Below are 25,881 nucleotides of genomic sequence, written 5' to 3' on the forward strand. Positions count from 1 at the left end.
TATAAACCAACAAAAGCAAGGAAATTAACTTCTAAGGCTGACACACTGCCCTTCCCTTGCTCCTTTGTGCCTGAAGGTATCATGTGTGTGTTATAATACCAGCAGCGTACAGTGGACTCCGTTAAGAACGGCCAAACTTAACTCTCAATTTCTTGATGTTCACATTATTCGTCTCTTAATGCTCTCTAATGCCCTTCAAATGTGAGATGAGGCAATACATGGTGGATCTGAACACAATGGTAAAGTTTATTTGATTGCAGATCTCGTTTATTGTTAATTACTTCTCAGAATCATGTAGCTCAGGTATCAATCAGTTCTTCACATCTTTAAAAAGAACAGAAGTTTAAAAATGTATCAAGGAAATTTTCCAGAAATGTAGACCCTGATGAAGCTCTTACTCTTTTTTCTTTTTTAATTTTGTTCCTGCTTTTTCTCTCCGAATCTTGGAGCATTGAGAAACTCCTGTCTTCTTACACATAATCAAGTACGGGAACGTTGTAACTCTGTAGAAGAAGAGTTACAAGAGAATTATTTGTGAAATTCTGGGGTATAAACTATACAAGAGAATTATTTGTGAAATTCTGGGGTTAGCTCTAAAGCCCCCCAAGTAACCTGCAAGATTAATTTGGGAGATGATAAATACTCAGATTCTCTTAACAGAATCTGTTTTCTTGATGATTATGGAAGAATCCATTCCGCTTTATTTCTATATTCATTAGCTTGTGGTAACTCATCAATTGCCAGTGAATTCTATGCCGCCTTTTGGGGGCTCTTTTATAAAACTATAGTGACTAGGCTGACATTTCCATGTTAGAAAGTTGACTCCGTTTGAGAATGTGAACCCCTTGTTCTGTAGTAAGTTGGGGAATTATTTTGTTTTCTATTTTTCTTCGTAAGTCATCCTTTGTACTCCAATTGTAGGTGTGCATAGAACATACTTTTCTCAAATTTTACCTATTTCAGTTGAAGCTCTGAATTTTTCCATGGCCCTTAATATTTGATTTGTGTGCTTACCCTCACAAGGAAAAACAGCAGAAATTTTCTGTAAAAATTATGACACAATAAGCAATCCAAATGTCATTCAAAGTTTTTCCTCATAGAAACTAAAGAAATGACTATAAAACAGGGTCAAAAGTAGTGTAAGTTTGAGAGTAGCAATGATTCTTTATGAATTTTTATTTCATATAATTAATATTTAATTGGTTACATTTAAAACTACAGAATAGAATGATCTATTTACTAGAGATTTGGGAAACAATACTTTAAGCTCTTTCTTATTCTGAGGTGTTGAAAGGTGAAACATTTGACATTTTCTTTTCGGGCATTGCTTTAAAAACACAGAGGGCGGGAAAGAGGCGTTGCCACCTCAGCGTTCAGAGTGTTTGCGGTTGTCCGTGACAGCAGCTCCAGTTTAAAACACCTGTGTTTACTTTCCAGCTTTTCAGACTCTGCCTTAAAGTGGCCTGAGAAAGGCACAGGCGTTCCTGTTAGCTGCATTTTCACAGTGCAGGGGGGAAAAACGCCCGCAACTTTCCACTTTCCTTGCTGTGCCAGAAGCTAGTTCCTTTTGGATTTTATACATTTTGTCTCTGCATGGTTACGTAAGCATGTAAGAGGGCACAGGATTTTTCATCTAGGCATTATACTGTAGAAGAGCCATTTGTGTTTTTAAATGTCTTCTCAGTCATTTTGCCTTTTGTTCACTGACTAGGTAAAGTTGGTGAAGCACGGTTCACTTATACCATGTGCTAACATTGTCTTTAACAACTGAAAGAAATTTGTTGAAAAATTCAAACACTTTTTGCAGGGAGAAATGCAAAAATATTGCATTGACCAAGTGTGATATAAATGAATTTTATTGTTTTGTAAGTTTTAAGCCTTTAGAGGGGTTTCTGCTTTCTATTATATGTTGACAGGTTTTTAATAGTTATTTAAAAAGCTATTTTATAAATCTACCAGTGTAATTTTCCCTTATGGCTTCCTAATACCTTGAAAAGTAGTTGGTGCTTTAACTATCTCTAGTTTGGCCAGTGTTTACTAATTTTAGACATGTGGTTTTGAAGTAAATATTTTATATATTCTTTTGTCAATTACATGACACCTGTATGTTATATCAATCTTTATTTGTCTCACTTTGAGATATTCTTGGCTATGACATTTCAGTTACATAAATATGATGTTTTGCGTTTATTTCTAAATTCAGATCCTTATTCCAATGGTCAGTTGGATAGCATGCATTCTGTGATACATTACTGCTACACTTCTGACTGCAGCAGAAGCATTAGCTCTGACGTAGTTACTAGAAAGCCTGATTAGCGTTTTAATGATTTTATCTTTTGACAAGAAATTGATCTTTACTTCTCCATATTCATGGTGATCTTCCTTAATATTTTTTGTACTGAAGCTAGTTTAAATAGCCAATGCAAAAGTTATATGCTCTTACTACAACAGACAGAGACAGAAACAGAGAAAGACAGACAGGGAAAGAAGAGATTTGTCTATAGCTTCCAGAGATTATTCTCTACCCAAGCCCATCCATAAACCCAGGTTTAGAACTCCAGTAGTTCTGAGTCATCATTTCTTTAGAGCACTGTTAATTCCTTAGACAATAATTTAGAAGGTTATTAATGTATTAGATCAGAGAAATCAGCATGTCAAATACTGAATTGATTAAGGGCTTAGTACAAATCACCATGTTAAGTATTAAATGATAGCACAAAGCAGTAATTGACTTTATTAACATTAAAGATAATATTTTATTTTGTTTATTATACAAGGTTATTCTATAAGTTATTTGAGCATTTTATCCTCACATACACTACCTCCTCTTAGTCCTCCTGCCTTCAACTAATCCCTTCTGTTTCCCAGACAGTTGTAATTTGACCTTTTCATCATAAAGGTAAATAGTATTTTAACAATATACTCCATATTCCATGGTGGCTGTGTGTGTGTATATGTATGTGTATATGTATATGTGTGTATTTGCTCTAATCTAAGTATCTCAAGTGGATTTGAAAAACAAATTATAGTTATTTCATTTTTCTAGTCATATGCATTAACAAAATAGCTAATATGTTACTTTAAAGCAAATTTTATTAATGTAATTGTATAATGCTGCAAAATAATAGTTTATTTAAAATTAAATAATTTGTTGTAAGTATCAGTATGGTGTGGAATACTCTGGATGCAGATAGTACAGTAAAAGACCTGTAAAATGCAGTAATATGTATGATGAGAAAATGTAATCTGTGTGAATGGAATAATTGAAATTGTTTCTGAAGTATAAAAGAAACTAGTAAAAAAAATGCAAAAACTTTTAGCACAGAAGAGCCAATAAATCACCTTGCATGCATAATTGTGTTTGTAACAAATAACAAGCATCAACAAGGATTTGCATAGGTATTATATAATGTGGACCAGTACTGTTTGAATTCTTGAAGCACCAAGAACAAAAAAGTCACTTGGGCTGAGATGTCTTGGGAGCTTAAGTACCTAGCCACCAACCTTGACTGACAGCCCTGAATTTGACGGTCAGACCCCACATGGTAGAAAGAGAAAACTAATTCCTATAAGTTGTCCTCTGACCTCTCCATGTGCACCATGACATGTATACATACACACACATACACCACTATATAAATAAAATGTAATAAAAATGTTTTTAAAAGAACACATTTATTTAAAATATTCCATTTTTTCATGAAGTGCCCATATGAGGAAGTAAAGGAGAGAAAAGGTCATTTTAGAGCTGTTAGCATGCTCATTTGCAGACACTGAGATTGCTTCACATGGTCATGGAACCTGATGCCATGTTTCCAGTGGGTGTGTCAGCTCTGTCCTAGCGATGACTTCCCCAGGCACTGCTGTGGAGCAGGTATGTTGTGTAAGAGCTAGAATTCCCCAACGAAGCGTATAGTGTGTATATCTGTCTTAAACATTGTTAACTTCCCTATTTATCAACCTGGGTCTGTATGCATGTGCATCATCTTTGCTTCCCCTTGAGGCTATCGGTCTTGTGTTTAGAACATAGATTTTATGTAATGTATTTTGCATTTGTATATGTGTATATACATGTATCAACAAATGTGCTTACTAGCATGTCTGTCTTCCAAGGCTGTTTATCCATATCAGTGTCTGCTTCTACTGCTCTCCATCTTCTTTTCTTTTGAGACAGGGTCTCTCCCTGAGCCTGGAGCTCTCCAAGATTGGTTTCACCTAGATTAGTTTGCTAGTAAGCTCCAGAGACCAACTTGTCTCTGTCGCCCCATTACTGGTATTTGCAGACCCAAGCCATCATGCCTAGACTGTAAATGGGTACGGGAGAGCTGAACTCAGCTCCCCCTGTTTTTATTATTTTTTGAAAGTGTATTGATATATTTGCTTGTAAAATTTTTATTAATAATTTGCTTATAGCTAGAGCCAGAAGAAATCTCTTCAGGATAGTTAGTCCTTCATGGGCTCAGCAATTATAGGCCTATTCAAATACAGCCTAAGAATGTACTTAGACCTTTTGCATTTTTTCTGAACATATACAGAGTTTTAAATCTTGTTATTTCCTAAACAATATCATCTGCTGTTTACATAGCTTTTACAGTGTTTTTAATATTACTAATAATTTAAAGGTGATTTAAAGTGTAAGAAAGATGTGTATAGGTGATATGCAAATACTACACCATTTCATATAAGACACTGAGCATTATGGTACTCACAGAGGTTTTATAACAGAACCCATGGGATGACTGACTTCTTGTTTGTTTGATTTTTATTTCACTCTACTTTATTAAGTATAGCTAACATGTAATAAATTATATATATATATATGTATGTATGTATGTATGTATGTATGTATGTATAGTGTCTACTTCAGTACACTTTGACAGGTGTGTATCACCATAATAAACATAGCCTTTCTACTAGCCCAACAAGCTCTTTCATGCTGCTTTGCAGTTTACCAGTGCCTTCACCTCTAACACTGAGCAATCCCTGGCCTGCTTTTGGTGGCTATGAATAAATTGCATGTTTCCAAAATATCCTATAACTGCAATCATGTCCTGTGTAATCTGGCATCTTTTGGTAGAACTTAAGATTCATCCATGCTGTATATGTCGTGATGGTTGTCTTTAACTTCAGGGAAGTCTTACTTAGAACTCCAAATGCTTTCTTCTGTTTCTGGGTTCTGTGTGCTTTCTTCTACATACTGACTTACTTCCCAGGTTGTATGGGAAGTTGAAGTGTAGAGGACTTTCGCACTTCTCACTTTAAATCAGGAAGGAAGGGCCAACTTACTCATCAAAATTAAAACAGAAAACTCAGAGGGGAGTGTTGCTAATTTGGATGAGACAACTATATATATAAGGTCATGGACTTGCTCACTTTTCTTTAAAATGATTAGGATAGCCATTTATAGGGACAGACTAAGATTAATCAACCTCTGTCCCTAAAGTTAGGTTGTAACTGAGGCAAAGAGAGTTTCTAGAGAAATCCCAAACATTGTTTAACCGGAAGAAGCAGAAGAGAAGGAGACAGAACAAATAAGCCCATACCGGATATATCTGGAACTGGCACAGAGTACAACAAAATTATTTTCTATCCCCAATAATCACATGGAGACATTCTTAATTATGAAAGATCAGGCTATAACTTAGGCTTGTCCCCCTAGCTCTTATAACTTAAAACTAACCTATTTCTATTCATCAACACAATGCCATGTGACTCATGGCTTTTACCTCTCCTCCTGCATGTATTGCTCTCTCTGTGTGTTTGGCTGGCAAGTCCGCCAGAGCTCTCTCTGCCCAGAAGTCCCTACTATACCTCCTGCCTAACTATTGGCCATTTAGCTTTTTATTAAACCAATCACAGTGACACATCTTCACACAGTGTAAAGGAATATTCCACAACAGAAACTATCAATAAAAACTGTAAATCACTGGCTATTGTGTGTAATAGAATTGCAGAGAGATAAGAACTGAAGTAGGAATGATTACTGGGAGGTCATATTTTTTAGGCAAGAGATGAAATTGGTTTATATTAGACAGCTAAGAGTAGGTGAGACATAGGTGGGGCTCAGGTTATTAACAGAGAAAGTATGCCTTGTGTGGGTGAATATAGTAGCAACGCTGATAGTGTTTGTTGAGACGTTTCTGAGGGCACCTTGAGAGAAGAGAGAGTCAAGAAGGAACGTTTATTCTTTGGCTTAGAAAATGGTAGCAGTTGAATTGGGGAAATTTAGAAAAAGTATACTATAACTAATCTTTTTCAGAATATGTTAGTGCAAACATTAGACTTGTAAGACATCATAGCATGGTGAAAGTTGGGTATACAAGTCTGGAGTTTGGGAGATGAGGCCAAGCTAGGGAGTTCACATTCCTGTCTGCATATCTACTTATGAGCGATAGGTCTGTGTTATTTAATAGAAGAACATAGCTGAAAAAGAGGACCAATGCCTGTGTCATTCCAACACTGGTATAGAGGGGATGAAAGGCCTCATCACAGGAGAGGTCATAAGAAACCCAGAAAAACAGCCTATCTCAGAAACAAGTCTCAAGTCCTTTAGGAAGAGGAAGAGAAAATTTTTTATTGGAGGCTGGCCTCAGCCTAATGCCAAACCTGACATACCAAGTTCAATTCCAGGAACCACGTGGTAGAAGTAGAGAACTGATTCCTACAATTTGTTCTCTGACCTCCACAAACCTGCCCCTCCCCACATATATGCACATATTTATACACACCAAACTCTTTAGAAAATTTGATAAAATGCTCATAAAGATTGTTTGTTTTAATTTAACACATAGAGGTTTATAATGAGCTCAATAGGAGAAATCAGCACTTTGGGGAAGTAATGAGAAATTAAAATAATACAAGCAAAATTCTAGGGGTTTTGCTACATGGGCAATTTGTAGAAAGGGGGTGGTAGTTGAAGTGTGGCACTAGGCAAAGATGTACCACTCAGTCTAAGAAATATTGACTAAAGACAACTCGTGAGGGACGTGTATTCATAGTATTGAGTAGTAGTTTTACCTATTGCTGAAGACAACAGGCACATGAGAAACAAGGCCCAGAGACCCCTGAGCTGAAACTGACCTGAATGCTCCCTCCCTGAGGACTAGCTTTTATGGTACCAGAAGCTACCAGGCAGACTTCCAAAGAAAGGAGGTAACCAACAGCCTTGCACAGCTATATGAACCACATCTGTGGCCACTTGGCATGGTAACCCTGAGGATGCATTAGTGGCTTTTACCTTGGTAGCAACCAATGGCTCTCTAATTGGACTTGAGACCCTCTCAACAAAAAGGAAACCATGCCTGGTACTAGAAGTCTAGCTAACTACATAGTGCTAGTGAAGTCATGGCTATCAGAGGAGAATCTACAGTTACTAATTTACTAAACCAACATAATCTCAAATAATAATTTATAAACATTTATCTGTATACTCACAGATAAGTGTAACTTTGGTACAAACACTGACAACCTGAGACTGATCACAGAACCCACATAAAGGTGGAAAGAGAGACTCAACTCCACAGAAGTTGTCCTCTGATTTCCACATGCACACTGTGTCAGTGTACACACACACACACACACACACACACACACACACACACACACACACACACACAATTATAATAAAGAAGAGGAATGTTTAAAAATAGACACACAAAGCATAGGGAGGAAAAGCATTACACAATGGAAGCAGAGGTGGGAGTGATGAGTCCAACAGCCAAAGGATAGTCTTAGATTCTTGGTAACCACCAGAAGCCATGAGAGAGACCTGGGACAGAGTTTGCCTCCAAGCTTCTACATATGACCAACCCTGCCAACACCTTGCTTTTGGAAATGTAAGAGAATAAGTTCCTATTGTCTTAGTCCTCCCAATTAATGACACTGAGGAGCAACTCTGGGAAATTATTATGCTCTGCTTTGCTCTTGACTTTTTCTTTAGTTTTCTAACAGTCTTACTTTCTCTAGAAATGAGGGCTTTGTTTTTCAACAGTATGAGTATTTGTTACAGACTGCACTTTATATGGTCCCTCTTATACATTCCATATGGCTTCATTTGTACTCATCATGCTCATTTAGAGAAAAGCATATAAAGCCGTAACATACGTTCAAATATTCTTGGTATAAAAGGGATATTCTTTCTGTTCTCATACTTTGAAATATTTGACTTTAGAGCAAGACAAACTTTTGATATCTTGCATGGTCAACATTAGTGTTGATGTTTCCTTTCTGTTCCTGTGATAAAATACCTTCAGAAAAAGCAACTTGGGGCAAAAAGGGATGTATTTGGCATACAGTTCCAGGTTACAATCCAACATAGCAGGGACAATAGGAAGACAGGAGATACGTCACACCCATGGAAAGGAACAGATTGAGATGAATACATGCATGTTCACTTGTTTACTTGTTTGTGCTCAGCTAGATTTCTTCATGCTTACACAAATCAGTACTGCCCCTGCCTAGAGGATGGTGCCCCTCACGCTGGACTGGGTCTTCTCTTATCAATTAACTTAATTAAGGCAGTTCCCCCTGGACATATTCACAGGCCAACCCAATGTAAGCAAGAAGCAGTAATTGTGACGTCCTTCCCAGATGACTGTAGGTGATGTCAAGTTGGTAATTAAAGCTAACCATATGACCATGCTAGGCGTATATCTAAGAAGTCTACCTACCTCCATTTCTACGAAGTAGAAAACCTTACTAAGTAATTTTGTGTGTATGTATTCCTGGAAATTGAAAAGTAACTATAAACCTCCATTATTGAAACCTCAGTATTACACATCAGCAAATCACACCACTTGCCAAATACTGTGTATGGAGTATACGAGACATTGAGCAGATGAGAGCTTTTAACTCAGTTCAATGAGAAATTTATAGGCTGGATAGAAACTGGTAAACCTTACATTGGTATTGTCATCAAAAATTCCAAATAATTGAGAACATCCTAGTACAGATTCAGAGAAGGTTTCAACAGTTTTGGAGGCTTTTGTTGTTTTGATTTGTTTGTCATTTTTACTAATTTATTAAAACCTCCATAGTTATCAGCAAGAGTATTTGTAGTCACAGTTTTTGAAAGCAAGTACTTCATATATAGAGGGAACATTTTTATTGCTATAACTTGGTCTGCAACTTGAGAGACCATAGACAGCATAATTACTACTCGGTGCAAAAATAATCAGCTCTATACTGCTAAAGATCAACATAACTCTTAAGAAAATTTCCTTTTGTTCATCCAAAAAGCCATTTCAGTTGCAGTCTCTAAGTAAATGTATTGTAACTTTGCTCAAGGAAAACCTAATTTAGTCGCTGGTGTTAGTGGTATACTTTTGGGAGCTCACCCCCCCCCAAAAAAAAAAGGGAAGAAAAAAATTGATTTCGAGATACTTGCCAGTCTCATTGCAGCCTGTGAGAGTGAGTCTCCGTATGTGCTTTCATGTCACCTCATAGAATGCACAATCCCAAATTATTTTCTCATACTGCGTAAGATGTTCCACTTTGCTTATTTGTCTCCCTAAATCCAAGTTGAGTATGTACTGTATTTATCCTTCATTTTGGATATAATTGAATTATTTGACTGCCATCATTCTCATGATTTGAACTCTTAGAAAGCATAGTCATATCTACAGTGTTAATAAAGAAGGTCAAAAATCAGATAGTTAATTTATACATTTATAATTTCCTTAAAGTGAATATTAGGAGTGATACTATAATGAATGATTCATTATTTTAAACTTCCAACTGTAATTGTTAACAGGGATCATCGTGGTTGGTTCTCAGGGAGAAAAGATGCATGTCATAAAGTGAATAATCTCTGTCACCAGATAGTAAAATTGGTATTTTTAAGCTCTGTTTTGGACCACTACACAGATTTATGCTTCTGGACCCATTGCCAAAGTTGGAACATTTCCATCCTTTAGTTGAGTTCCAAGAATGTCAGTGTCCTAGATTGCCTTTATCTATGAACTTGACATAGCCTAGAGTCATCTGAGTGGAGAATCCTCAATTAAGGAACCACCCAGCTTTGCCTGGCTTGTGGGCACATCTGTAGGGGAATGTCTTGCTAATTGAGATAGGAGGGCCTAGGACTATGTGAGCAGAACCTTTCCCTTAGCAGGCAATCTTAGACTGTCTAAGAAAGCTAGCTGAGCATGAGCCTACTAGCAAGCCAGCAGCATTCTTCCATCTTTTGTGCCTGAAGGTTTTGCAGTTCCTGCTCTGATGGACCTGGAAGTGCAAGCTAAATAAACCCTTTCTTCCCAAGTTCCTTTTGGTCAGATGTTTTATCACAGTAACAGAAACTGAACTGTAACAGTCCGTCACCCTGTAGGCAACTCTGATATTATAGCACAGGCTTTTGAAAATTCCACAAAAAATTATTTTTCTTGAAGCAAAAAATGGATAAGCTCTAAAGATTTTAACCTAAAGATGTATGACATGGTGATGTGGATTGGACAAAGAAAATGTAACCATTTAAATTAAATACAGGAATAGGAAGGCAAGAAATACTGGAGGCTGTTAATGAATTCTGTGAATGAAATGTTGAAGATTGGTACTTCTCTGAACAACAATATTAGTAATAACTAAACAATAATAGTTGGAAGCTTGAGGACAAGTAGCAAGAGTTGACTTACTGAACACGATTAATGAAGGAGATGTTTAAGGTACTTTTAAGTTTTTAAGACTGGGTGCTGGGGAAAACGATGATATTACTTGCAAAGGCAGTGACATTAAGACCTGAATTTGATTAATGAAGACGAGTGAGTTTTGTAGAAAATGCTAACTTTACAGTGTAAGTAAGATGCGTGGTTGGTATTTGAAAATACAAAGACTGGAACTGATTGGCATGGATAGTCAAAGCTCAGTGGTCACTTTGTGGTTCCAAAGCTAATTCCCTGTGGAGTCTGTGTGATGGTCTAAAAGAGGGGAGTATTTGTTATAGAAGTAAAACAAATACAACTTTTAAAAGTCAGAATAATAGAGAAGGAAGCATCAGAATGGAGCTCATTTTTCCCTGATTGTGTGAGCTCTACTGGGTCCTGTTTGATCTTGGAAAGCTTTCCTATGCAGTTAATGATCCTGCCATAGTGGAAGGACTAATCGGCCCCGTGATGTGCTATTTGTTTTCTTATCACTGTTGCAGATGTGCTAGTTGGCAGCCATGCTAAGGGAACCTGTCCATCTGATGCAAATAGGCTCAAGAAGTATAAATTAAGAGAATATCTGCTTCATGGAGAAAGGTGGTTTGATTAAAAGGAAGAAAAATTCAGATAAAACTAAATTGATGCAGAAGGTGACGCATTGGAAAAAGGTGTGTGAGACCTAGCAATGAGACGTTTATGAGTTTGACAGTGAGCAAGTTGGGAAAGGCATGCTGAGCATTTGGGATGCATATTATGAATGAGAAAATACAGGTGACCATCTCAGGATGGTAAAGAATGACGTTAAATTCTTATGCTGAAAAACACTGAAATTGTTATGAAAAGTACTTAGGAATACCTGGGTACTGGTCTGCGTAAGACCTAATCCTTTTTTTTTTAAAAAAAAAAAAAAAAAAGAAGCCTTTAGAGGAATTGTGTCATAGCCAGATGTTTCAGATGTTTGCTACATATGTATTGATGTCCATGTTTAGTAGACAAGAAAGGGCGTATTCTTCCAGGTGATTTTAAATAGGAGTGAACTTAGGCTTCAGAGTAGGTTTCACTGTTGCTGTGACTGCTCAGGTCACCTGGAATATGATGCGAGTGCTACCCTCTACTCCAGGAGAAGCTCTTCATGGTTGGAGTGAGGGTTTGATGCGTGGTGACCACACCTGTTCATTCCACAACCTAGAGAGGCTGGCTGGCTGCTCCTTCACCTAGGTTCTGCTGCAGTATTGTGGCCAATGGGAAGGAAAATGTTGGCTGCCCAGTGTCAGGGCAGAACATCGAGCTGTTTTGCCTGCTACCGTGCGGAGAAATTTGCTCTTTACTTAGAACTGAGAAATAGTAGAATAATAGAGATTTTTAAGCAAAATTAATAGTTTGCTTTTCTAGTTATGTATTTTATTATCTTCCACATATTAGGTGATTCCCTTTAATTACAGAAACTTATTATTGAGTATTCTCCTGCAAAGTTACTTTTACAGAAATTGATAACTTTTTATATGTCCATTTCTCTCTATTTGTAATTATATAAGTATTACAATTTCACTTTAGGAGCCACAATCATATAGAATGTAGTGAGAGTTTTTATATAATGATTTTTATAGCAGACGTCCATATAACCCAAGTGGTGACAGCCTAAATAATATTGCTTCAGAAAGTTTGTCTTTGTTCACTTTTTTGTTGCAGCCACTTGTGCTGGAATGATTTATTTACATGTTATTTAAAGTTTCTGTCTCTATTAATCGTCCTGATGCCTAACTGGGGCACTCAGGACTGATAATCAGCAGGCTTTTCTATTTAATTCTGGAAGAACAAGCTGCTTGTGATGACCCAAGAGAGCCACAAGGGAGGCTTGTGAAAGAGGGGTGTTCAGCCAGCTCTAATCCTTGTTTTCAGAAAGGCAGTGTCTTTAAGTGGCCTCTAATTAGTGAATAGATATGGTTATAAATTCGTGTAGACACCTTCATAGGACTGAGATGGTTTGCCTGGCTTCTTTACATCATTGACTTACATTTCTAGTAAGTGAGGTTTTAATATAAACATCTAAAATGCAGGAAATAGAAAGTGTAGTTGTAAATTATATTATCATTGTGGTATTACTGATGTGGTTTATTAGTATCTTTCTTTTAATATTACAATTAGAAACCTGAATGTTATATGTCATAAGGCGATGTCTACAAAACTGAAGTGTGTTTCTTGGTTTCTTGCTTGCTTGTTTGTTTTCCTGATCGCTTTGTATACATGAGGTGTTTACTGCTCTGAGATAAAATCTTCAGTTTGGTAAAACTGCTTCTACCAGTCACCTAGGAAATATAAGCCAGGGAACAACACACTGATATTTAGGCATACCAAGAGGAAATCTATTGCTTCAGAGAACTGAATATAAAACATGATGGTGAAAACACCTGGAAATCAACAAGAACAGATTTTAGCTATGCTTCTCTTTTTCAAAGAACTTAAGTGCTTAGCTATTATTGTTAGTGCTGGAGAAGTAAGTTGGCAGTGACATTTGAAATATGATAAATAAAAGCCTACAGAATGTCTGCTTTCTACTTTTAGCACTTGTCTGATTCCTTCTACAGAAATTGCATAATGGAAACTACCGTGGAGTTAATGCAACTCCAATATACCGACCTTAACTTATTGTAATAAATGTATTATCTATTACTGTGTAATGATAAAGCCACGGTTATTGAATCTGCAAAAGTTATTGAAAGAGAGAGACGGGAGCTTTTTGCTGTTATCACCTGTATTATTAATTGGAGATAATTACTGAAGAGCAGCTGGCTGTTGGTTTTAGGGGGCATCAATTGTTCTTCTCACCCAGCTGTTAACTAATAAGGATCGTCAACACATCTGTTTCAACAGCTGGTAATTAACAAAAGCCTAATTGCTGCAACTCTTTTAACATGCAATCTGTGAAAAAGAAGTGATGTAGAAGAATATTATTTACTTGGTGCTTTGCACTTTCTGAGACCAGTTTCCCTTTTTTCTCTTCTTCTTACATTTTTTTTTCTTACTTTGAACACCACTGCCTTTGTATGAAGCATTGAATGGCAGGAGCACACAATATGGTAATCCAGAGCTTAACTTTTCCAGATCTTTGTTGGTGTTTCTTATTGCAACATTTCTTTGCTAACTTAGAAGATAAAATGGATCAAAAGCATTTTGAGTAGTTCCATAGAACAGTTAAAATCCGCAGCAGCGTGCCCTGGGCTCTGCTGCTGTGTGAGCATCCGAAAGGAGACAGGGAAAGACGGAATTCTTTTCTGCCTTCACATGCACAACTCCAAAGCAATTTCCATATTGAGATGCTGAATTTCTCTTTAAACTATTGTACATGTTGACTAGCATAAAGTCAGCTGCAGCGAGCCCTCTCTCCTTCTCTATAAGTTGCTATCTCCTAAAAACATCAGCTTACTTAGTTTAATACCTTCATGTCAACTTGAAGTTTTTAAGAAAACCTATTAGTGTATCTGCAAAATCTTGCTTTACCTACTGTTCTTTAAAATCTGAGTTGATTTTTTTAAAGTTGTATTGAAGTCAGAAAGCTTTGGGGATTTCTTGTTGTTTGTTACAATGAGTGAATAGAAGATTTGTAGGCTTGGACCTTAACACCAGAATAAAACTATTTCGCAGACAAATAAATTAATATATGTTACCTTAATGCTTTAATACTCTTAATTGTGGTTTGGTTCAGTACAATATATAGTTAATATAACCTTGACAATAGAGCTTTATATTTATATTTTATAATTTTTATTAACTATATATCAAAAAAATTTAGTAGCCATTTTATGTTTAATTGTAATGCATATATATACATATATATAAGCTGTCTGAATAATATGAGGTCTATATTTATTAGAGATCACACAATCACATAATCAGGTTGATTTTTCCCTTCAACACCTTTGTGAATTTGAGAATGTTCTGGTGAGTTACATGGCAGTGATTATGATTCTTATTGTAAGAATATGGAAGGTCCTGAGCTAAGGTGATAGTCATGTTCACCTGGCTACCCCTGCTTCTATAGCTTTTTCACTTGGCAATATTTCTATGCAGGCTGTTCAGTAATTGGTGTTGAAAAGTATAAAAGAAATTCTACCCAGGTGCCTGCCATGGACTGAATTGCAGATTGCATAATTTCAATTTTTTTTTTTTTTTTTTGCTGGCAAGACTATTTTAGTTTAGCAGGTGTTCAGGTGATGAAGTGTACAAGAGATGTAAAGCAAAAACATACACGATCCTGAACAAATAAACAAAAGTCTACTGGTTTAGAGTCTAACTAAATAGAAAGGTACTACATGTAGAGAAATGTTTATGACTGAAATGTAGAAGAGAATATATTGTCATTTGGGGAAATGTTTGCTTCTTGAGTTTAAATAAGACTTTAATTTTCTCTGTGTGCTCATGTTCTTAGGTGGCACCACAGAGCTTAGTGAAAGGAATGTATCCTGACATGAGAGAAGACAATAGGCTTTGTTAGGAACCTACATGCTAAGCATTCGCTCTACCACTAAGCTACACTCCCAGCCTAGGAACCCACACTCTGGCTCATACTTTTTTTTTTTTTAATACTATTCTTTTCTTGAGGAAATTAACCTCAAGAATAGGTGCTGTGGTTAGAACAAAATTCATTTATTTAATAGACATTTATTTAATGAGGATCATTGTCAGAACACAGTCTAAGAATGGAGTCCTGTGAGAATTTTGAGTGCTTGTGAGAAAACTCCAAGAAAGTCAGACAAATGTCTTGTGACCTCATTTTCCTCAAAAAACATGGAATTGTTCTTGGAATGTGCTTTTGTGTCTCCCAGGTGCAGTGGATAGGAGTGAGTTTGTTTTAGATTATTCATTTCAACTGGCTACTGTTATGTGTTTATATGCCTCTATGGAAAAACATGTTTTTGTCATATGTGGCTTGTCCTTATGATTGTACAATTTACTCAGGTGACTCTTCTTAACCTTTGGAGTATAAATTGTCTGATACTCCAAATAAAGTTGTCTATTGCATGAGACTTCAGTCTGCGCCATTTTTAGCACCCCGCTGTCATGCCACCAACTAGAGTGGTAAGCAGGTTATATATCAAATCGTATTAAATGATAACTAGGTTATATATGAAACTGTGAATTTTCAGTAATTTTGTACATGTCAGTAAGAATAACTTTCAGAAGGATAGCCGAGAAGTCTCAGTGGCCAAACATGTAGCTGTCTAATTATCAACAAACATAAGGCCAGAATTAGTATTTCATGAAGTAGGATTCATTAAATCTAAAAGATACAAGAAAGAGACATATCCTTCACAGGATGAATTAACATGCACATACGTGGTTAAAAACAAAACTTTTTAAATTTCTTATAGCTTAAAAACAAAATTCCCACACTAAAACTAAAAGGCAAACTACACATCTGAACAAGTGAATAATATCTGAAATATATAATAAACTCCACTTAATAAAACAACCTGATAGGAAAGTAGGCAATAGATATTGGCAGTGAAGACAAACATCAGCAGTAGATGTTCAACATCACTGGTGATCAGATGCATGTGAGAATGTGTTATCCAAAATGCAGAAGATGATGAGCACTAAGGGTGTGTAGAAAAAGTACTTTGAACACTGCTGACAGGACTATAAATTAGTATAACTGGCACAGAATACAGGGTAGAGGTTCCTTATAATTTAAAAACCAAACTGCCACATGATCTAGCAGTCTTCTGGGTGTATATCCAAAGGGAATGAAGTCATTATGTCACAGACATCTGCACTCCCATACCTTTGTGATATTACTCGCAATAGCTAAGACATGAAAACGCATGTAATATCTATCAGCCAATGAGTGAATAAATAAAAAGTGGTAAATATACATAATGTAATACTGCTCAGTCATAAGTTCCTGTCATCTCTGAAGACATGCATTGAAGTAGAGTGGGCTAATGTTAAGTGAATTAAAACAACCTAGATGTCCCTCAACTGAAGAATGGATAAAGAAAATGTGGTACATATACACAATGGAGTACTACTCAGCAGAGAAAAACAATGACAGCATGAAATTCGCAGACAAATGGATGGATCTAGAAAATATCATCCTGAATGAGGTAACTGAGACTCAGAAGGACAAACATGGTATGTACTCACTCATAAGTGGATACTAGATGTAAAGCAAAGAATAATCAGACTACAACACACAGCTCCAGAGGAGCTTGCTAACAAGGAGAACCCTAAGAGGGACACATGGATTGCCCTGGGAAGAGGAAAGAAGTAGATGAGATCTCCATGAGTAAACCAGGGTTGAGGGGTGGGCAATGGAGGGTAGGGGATAGGGGATGAGAACATAAGGGAACGGGATGGTTGAGCTGGAACAGGGATGAAGTGGAAGAGCAATGAAAAAGATACCTTGATAGAGAGAGCCATCATGGGGATAGGGAGAAACCTGGTGCTAGGGAAGTTCCCAGGAATCCCAAAGATGATCCCAGCTTAGACTACTATCAATAGTGGAGAGGGTGCCTGAGCTGACCTACCCCAGTAATCAGATCAGTGAATACCCTAAGTGTCATCATAGAGCCTTCATCCAGTAACTGATGGATGCAGATGCAGAGATCCACAGCCAAGCACCAGGCCTAGCTCCAGGAGTCCAGTTGAAGGGAGAGAAGAGGGATTCTATGAGAAAGGGGCATCAAGATCATGATGGGGAAACCCACAGAAACAACCAAACCAAACTAGTGGGAACTCATGAACTTTAGACCAACAGCTGAGGAGCCTCCATGGGACTAGACTAGGCCCTCTGCATCAGTGAGACAGTTGTGTAGCTTGATCTGCTTAAGGGGCCCCCCTGGCAGTAGGATCAGGATCCATCTCTGGTGCATGAGCTGGCATTTTGGAGCCCATTACCTATGGTGGGACACCTTGCACAGCCTTGATGTAGGGGGAGGGGCTTGGGCCTGCCTCAGCTGAATGTACCAGGCTGTGCTGACTCCCTGTGGGAGGCCATACCTTGTTGGAGGAGGGAATGGGGCATGATTTGGGGGGGTGTGGGGAGAAGGCTAGAGAGGCAGGAGGAGGGAAGAGAGGGGGATCTGTGGTTGTTATGTAAAATGAATAAAAAAATTCCTTAAGAATAAAAAGAAATCACAAATGCCTTATAACCTTGTTCAAGTATTCCACTTTCTTTATGTAAGCTTATGTCATATAATTTATTGATTATCATTAACATCATATTTTAATTATTTTATTTTTGAGATTATAATTGTATCATTTCCACCTTTCTTCCTTCCAAATGCTCCCATATACCCTTCCTTACTCTCTTTCAAATTCATGGCCTCTTTTTCATTATTTGTTGTTATATACATTTATGTATGTGCATATGCATTCCTAAGATACAAATGTAACCTGCTCAGTCTGTGTACTACTACTTGTGTGTATTTTTCAGAGCTGACCATTCGGTGTTGATAACTAGTTGGTGCGGGCTTCCCTGTGTAAGACCACCTCTCCCACTCATAGCACTCCTTAATCGCCTGTAGTTCTTGCTGTGGGACTGAGGCCTCCTGGGCTTTCCCTGGTCCCCTTTGGCATGCCCATGGCTGTCACCGTGTTCAGTTCACATATGGGCAGTCGTGTTGGGGAGACTTTTTGTGTATAGGTTCTGACATATCTAGGAGACAGTCTCACAGAAATCTCCCTGATCCTCTGGTTCTTTTCCTCTTTCCGGCCCCTCTTCCACAATGTTCCCTGAGTGTTAGTTTCAGGAGTTCCTTTGTAGATATATGTGGTGATACTTTATCTGTGCTGAAATGTGATATTTTATTTGTATGTTAATAAACAAAGCTTGCCTGAGACCAGAGATCATAGTCAGCCATAAACAGAAGTCAGGTGGTTGTGGCACACGCCCTTAATCCAATCACATGGCAGGCAGATCTCTGTGTGTTCAAGGACACAGCCAAGCGTGGTGACACATGCCTTTAATCCCAGTACCAACCATAGAGACCTGGAGGTCTGTATAGACAGGCAGTGACAAGGAAGTGAGGTGGCTGGGCTTAGAGCCAATGAGAAGGCAGAACAGGAAGGCAATAAAGGCACAGGATAGACAGGAAGAGGGTCTCTTGGGAAGCTACAGTGAGGTGGTGTGCTAAGGTTAGTTGGCGGCTATTGCTCTGATCTCTATGGCTTGCACCTCTGTATTTGGCTCTGTGTTTCTTATTTAATAAGACTGTTTAGAAATTCGTCTACAGACGTATTTATTGGGATTGATCTCCACAACTGTGCATTTAAACACCTGATTTTTAAAGCATCAAATTTTGCCTAGTGTTTAGAGCATAGTGGTTAAGGGGAAAGGGGGACTTTGGAACCCAGGGTACTGTTGTTTGAATCTAAGATGGTCTTTTAATAAAAAACCCAGAGCCAGATATTGGGGTAAAAGCTGAAAGATCAGAGAAGCAGAGCAGGCCACAGTCACCACCTATTACCTCATCAACTCCTCAGCCTGAAAAAGCCTCAGCCGATAGGCCTCTAGCCAAATGAGCTTCTTCAGCCGAAGAGGCTTCTAGTTCCTGTCTCCTCAGGCCTTATATACCTTTCTCTGCCCAGCCATTTAAGGCATGTGTACTTCCCAAGTACTGGGATTAAAGGTATATGCCACCACTGTCTGGCTCTGTTTCTAATCTAATGGCTGGCTCTGTCCTCTTATCCTCTGGCAAGCTTTATTAGGGCACACAATATATCACCACAGAGTACTGAATTCAAATTCTTGTTCCACCACTTAGTAGCCAGCTGACATTCTGTAAGTTACATAGCAGTCTTCTCATTTGTTAAATGGAAATAGTAGCTACTATTATGGTGCATTATAAGAAATAAGTAAATGACTCCATAGAACATTGTTTGCTGTGCAGTATTTTCATTTTGTTGTGGGTGTGTATAAAATTATAACATATTATGATGATTTGGAAAACTTGGATTTCTTTCTATATCCTTTTTCTTGTTACTAAAGTATCCACACAGTTAATAATGCTGTTCTCTCTTATTTTCCTCCCTTCCAAAATAATAGAAATAACATTTATCCCTTCAACAAAAGCATTCAATTTCCTACCATGTCAAATTCAATAACGTCTTATACTTTAAGTCTTTTATAAACTTCATAATATTGAGTCCTGTGTACTTCACAGAAGCTTTATAGCCAAGAAAGGGGATAGAGCAAAATGTGCCTGAGAAAGCAAGGCTGTCTTTTTCTTCTTTAAAATTCTTAATATATTGCACATAATTAATAAGTGGTATGTATGTATGGTCTTGGTCCACAGTGGTTTTCTTGGTAGAGATACTTCAGATCATAAGAAAACTCAAACAGCTTCACAGAGACTTATCATTTTTTGGTCTGAGTCAAAAGATGTTAAGCTTATAAAGCAGAATGATGCTTAAAATTTATTTTCTTCACCTGTTTAGTAGATATTTACTACCTACTCAACACCTAACTCACCAAGTTCGTGATTTGGCTTTTTTCCTACTATTTATTCAATGATAGATCATTAAAGCATTTTCTATGTGCTGGCTGCTAGTTTATGTATTTCATTGGCTTTATTATATTTTATTAGTATTAGCACCTTGAAGTGAAAAAAATGAAATATTAGGTTGCCTAATGAGACAGCTTGCAAGAAGAGAGCCAGGATGCCTCCCAGGTCCCTGGTTCCACAGACCTTGTCAGGCTGTGCTTCTGGCTTACTTCTCTCTAGATTTTCTATCTCAATTCTATGAATTGTGCTTCAAGCTCAAGAATCAACTTCAGTTATTAATACTATAGTTTCTGTTTCTACCACAATTGCCTATTTTCTCTCTGATGTCGGATCACCTCATAGATAATTGAACAGTGCATATATTATTCTCTTTGAATGACAGACTCAATTGTCTCCATTTTGGTAAATCAAAAGGCATGACATGAGGGTAAAATATAGCCACTAAAAATGCTCTAAAGAACAAATTCTGCATCTGAGAGAGAGAGATGTAAATGAAGTCTCGGTTTTATCATTTTGATAATACTTTTTAATTTTTAGGCTATTTTTTTGCCAGCATTTTAGTTACATGTTATCTACTAAGTTTTTAATCTGCTTGCAAGTTTGAGAGCTCACATCCTAGCTGACTGTAGTCAATGCTTGAACAGTCATCTAGACTCGTCTTTAAAGACACACAAGAAGATGTCTTGAGATATTTTCATAGTTATAACAGAGTTCACTATATTTATGGTTATTCTGTAAGAATGATTATTTTAAAAATTAACATACTCTTAAATTATGTCATATTAAAATGTGGTCTTGTAATGTAAAATAAACAATGCTTTATGAATATTTGTATTCTAGTTTCAGCTTTCTTTCTAATTAGCTGTGAAACCTTGGACAAGTTCCAAATGTTTGCAATAGCAACAATTTCCTTATCATGAAAACAGAGGACTGTGTTACCTCTAAGACGCTTCCCAAATCTGCATCCTGACTCAATTTAATTTGTACATCATACTCCTTTATTTAGTAGATATCATGAAGACAATCAACTGCCTCTGCTCTGTCATGAAAAGAGGTTTGCATTAATGATCTTGATGATACCAAAGGAAGGCTGAACTATTTCAGACTATAACTATTAAAAACACATTGAAACCAAACATAAAAAGATTTTAAAGTAAGATAAAGATTGTTATCCACAATAGCAACAGTAAATATTGTTCAGTTCTGTGAACAGTATAATCCTGCCTTTGTCTACCATTCTAAATTGCTAGAAAAGACTTACTAAAACAGTGTATTTCCTTTCTAATATAATAAATGGCTGTCCTATTTCAACCACAGCACTCAAAATAGGTATATACATTAGCATTAGGCTACCAATCTTTATTATTATTTTTTTAGGTATTATAAAGGGAATGTGGAAAATGCATTATGATGAATCTGGTTGTCAGTAATTCTGTTACCTAATGATGATTTGATTCATCGTTTCACCTGGAAATAACGGGGATTATCCTATAGATTGTTTGAAAGGATAGACTGTGTAGTGTCTTCCAACACTTGACACCATCTCATCCCATGACAGGAATTCAACAGTCCTTCCAAGATGGAAGCTTTAAGATTGTTTCAGTGAAATCACCAAGTTTTGTCATTTCTTCACAGACTATATGAATATACACACCATAGGACCTAGAAATTCTGCTTCTAGGCAGTCACTCAAGAAAAATGACATATATGCAGATATTTAGAGCAGTTGTACTAATGACTTCTAAAACGAAAGTAAAACATCAATCAGTTGGTGAATAGATAGTCACATCATGGTTCTCAGTGTAGCATTGTTCACTGATTATAAAGGAATGAACTACTGGAACATGCAATAATGTAGATTAATCTCAAAGTATATTAAGTAAAATAAGCTAGAATTAATGGCTATATGTCTTTTATAGAATCTAAGAAGGCAAAGATAAAGGGACAGAGGCTAAGTATAAAAGGAGGCTAGTGACTGCATTGGTGTGCAATGAGACATTTGGAGATAATGGGAATGCTTTATATCTTGAGCATGATGCTTGTCACATGACCATGTATATTGGTCAGAGTTCACAGAAGCGACCAGATGTGGTGGCTCATGCCTGTAGTGGCAATGTGGAAAAACTGAAGAGAAGGTTACCTCAAGTTCAAGACATGGGCTGCACTATGTGTTACAGAACAACCTTACCAAGAGTTCTTACTCTGCCTCATAAAAACACATATAATATGTTTGAAATCATTGAGTTTAACTTTCCAGAAATTATAACTCAATAAGCCTAATTGCTAAAATCTGTGTGTATTCTTACTTGATGTCATATATATGTTTCACTTTCATGAAATTTGACCTAAAAATAAGACTATAAGTAGAAAAGGTACAAAAATACAAATGGTAAAACATATATATAAGGAAATAAGTAAAAACAAAATTTTTTTAACATAAAAATGAACTTATTTTGAATGTTTTTTCCTAGTTTGCAGGGATATCTCACATATAGTTATGGAATACATAAGGCTAAAACAACCATTCAAACTTCTTAAATTTAATTACAGAATAAATCTGTTAGAATTCCTTAGCCCAGATAGAAAACAAACTAATATCTTGTTCCTAAGCTTATATGCAAATATCCAGACTGCTGCATGCTTTTATAATTTTCCATTATTAAAATAGAAAAGTTACATTATCCAGAGTTCATTTTCATTACACTAATTAATTTTCTCATAATTGTGTTTTTATTATTTTTCTTATTTACTGCATTCTTATGCAAGAAACTAATTCCACTGAATCATATGCATTCAACAAAATGCTAAAACTTCAGAATTTAAATTACTTTTAATTATTGACAGTGTAGTTTTCAAGGTTTGAAATATTTGCATGTTCACTGTCAAAGACTATTTAAACTGAAACATAGTATTTTCATGAAAATTGAACTTTGAATAAATAATACTAAAACTTCACTTACTAATACCTTATTTTTAAAGTAATGTTAAACTCTTTTTAACATTTCTTAAAACTTGTGGAAATGATGGTGGGAACATGGAAAATTATTTTAAAATTACAACTTTGAACCCTACCATAATAAAAATACAGATAACAATTCACTGCAAAAAGCTAGGAGAAAATACCTTAAAAGTTTATGCCACAAAATACTGATAAATCTATAAGATATAGAAAAGTTTACCTTGTTCCAAACATCACACAATATATACATACATGAAAACGCCACCAATCCTGCTAAGATGTAGAATGATGATGGTTTATCAGTTAGAATAAACTCAATTTAATATTTTGTAGACTTAGTTGCCTATGTGTTAAGATAATATCCTTGAGCAAAGTATATCTAGCTATGAAAGCTGCCATCAATCTACTTTTTAGGGAAAAATTTTCCCTTGCAGAAAAGGAACTGAAAAGGTTAACTTATATCTGTAAGAATCAGGTCATAGTTTTGTGTATCAAAGATGGCTTGACAACATACTTAGAATTTTCTGAGTTTTACTGTTAATAAAGTTAAAAGAAAATCTAGTGAGATCAGGCATTGGAGTCACATTAAATTTGTATCTGAAATGCCCATTGTGCTTATCTCTACTCTAGATACTTCTCTGAACCTATGTTCCACATTCTCAATTCTGTGTATAAAGTTAAACATTGCAGAAGGGCATATCTGATAATACAGATAAAATAAGGTTGAAGCTTAGTAACTAGCCAAGTTAATACACTTACTAAATTTTGTCTTTAGTATGTCTATTACCCATATATTTCTACTATTTTTGTGGAGAACTGTGATTGCTAAAAATATGGCTAGAATTTTAAACTAACAAAGGGTTTGACTCATATTCACACTTCATCCTGTGTTTTAACATGCCAAAACTAATATTTGCAGGCAAAATTACTATCAATGCAGCAAGCCAAAGAAACTGCAGTTGAACAGTACAAAAGGCTGGAAGAAGAAATACAGACATTACGAGTTTACTACAGGTAAAACATTTTATACTTCAGTTCAAGTAAATATTGTTTGAGAAATTCCTGTACCTGATACTGTAATTGTGGCTGAAGAAACTCCTCAATTAAATTAAACTCTGGGGATTTAAAGCATTTTATAGCATTTAAATTACCTGGAATATTTATTTTTTTACCTTTCATTCCTACATTTGGTAACATTTCAGTTTATACCATTAAATTTACACAACTCATTAAATAATCAGTTGTCTAAGTGAAGCCTGGTTAGTTGAAGTATTTGCTCATCTAAATGCCACTTCTAAAATTATGTGTGTGCATATTTATGTGTATGTGTGTGTGCGTGTGTGTAAATAGATATATAAGTAGATAGACACGTATGTAAACAAAATGTATGTATATAACATGAGCTTTCACTTTTTACGATATGCTATGAGAAATTTCTATGGAAATGTCACTAAAAATGCTTAACAAAATTATTTCATTTCTATTCTAGGACTAGTTATAAATAGTGCATACTATATTTTAAGGATAAGTAATTGTTTTATGATACTTTATTTCAGGTTTCTGTGGGGTGTATGAGAGAAGTATTTTGAGTTAAATGTAAAATACTGTATTTTCATGATGGACAGTGATAAAAGAAATTGTTTGATGTATAATGTTCTGTTTAATTCTTGACTGCTAAGTCTAAAGCTACCTTAAGTCTGAAGTGTGAAAAGCCATTGAGGCTCTGGGTTAAACTTTAATTGGATTTTTCTCAGACTAACATTGTTAAATGCCTAAAATATAATTAAATCAAAATAAATTTTAATTAATTGCTATTATAAAAATATTATGTCATGATATATATGCTTCATTATTAATGTATGAAATAGCAGCAAACCTAGCAGTGCATATATTAATAACTGCAACTTCTTATTAATAATGTTCATGGGTGCTACTTGGGTGTAATTGCAAGTGCTAGGGAATAAAACACCAGTCATTTTTGACAGCACAGATGTCTCAAGCATTGGGTTTGTTACCTGTATTGACAGTTCATGAAAACAAAATTCTAATATCTTCCCAGAAAAAAACAAAACAAAACAAAACAAAAAAATGTGCTTTAAGGAAGTGTCAATGACATCTGCATTAGTTGGTTATTTTTGTGGCTTGAATTGTATTCCTCCCCCTAAAACTAGGCTGAACTTCCATAACTTCTTAGTGTGAGCTTATTTTAAAATATGGTCATTACGGAGGGAAACTAGTCAGAATGTGGTCATTTGGGTGAGCCTTAATCCTCTATGACAGGCATTTTTATAGGAAAGAGGAAACTTGTATACTGAGTCAGATAGACACTGGGGAAATACATTGTGAAGATACACAGGCAGAGGACAGCCATGTAACAGAAATGACGCAAAAGACTGCCACCAAAATGCAAACACTGAGTTGTCTGGGAAGATTAACAGTCAGCACAGTGAGGGTAGTCCACCTGACATGTGATTTCAGTCTTCTTGTGTCCATAACCATCCAGTTTATAGTACTTTTTTAGAGCACCCATAGAAAACTACCACATTTGTAAGATGCCACATCTGTGGGGGTGGTTAATTTGCTTCTCCACTTGTGGTCAGTGTCTAGGGAGAGTGTAAAGGTAGACAAACCCTATTGGTAAAAAAAAAAAAAATCTTACTATCCCATTTTTTTTGTTGTTTGAATAGCAAAATGAATATTACAGTGTTTGTCTGGGTTTTGTACTTTCTTAACTGTAGCTATCATTAGAATCAGTTTAGTTAGTCAATAATAAACCCTG

The 25,881-nt window shown here is 36.2% G+C and overlaps 1 protein-coding gene across 14 annotated transcripts in view; it reads left to right on the forward strand.

Moving 5' to 3' along the window:
* Window positions 1–25,881, forward strand: part of Mipol1 (mirror-image polydactyly 1) — a 289,666-nt gene that overhangs the window by 162,026 nt on the left and 101,759 nt on the right. For all 14 annotated transcript variants that reach the window (XM_059280057.1, XM_059280059.1, XM_059280062.1 and 11 more), the window contains one exon: window positions 24,022–24,116. In XM_059280057.1, coding sequence (XP_059136040.1) covers window positions 24,022–24,116 — 95 coding nt within the window. The remainder of the gene's footprint in view (window positions 1–24,021; window positions 24,117–25,881) is intronic.

The sequence above is a fragment of the Peromyscus eremicus genome, chromosome 14 (genome assembly GCF_949786415.1).
Source record: "Peromyscus eremicus chromosome 14, PerEre_H2_v1, whole genome shotgun sequence".
In the NCBI taxonomy this organism is placed as follows: Eukaryota; Metazoa; Chordata; class Mammalia; order Rodentia; family Cricetidae; genus Peromyscus; species Peromyscus eremicus.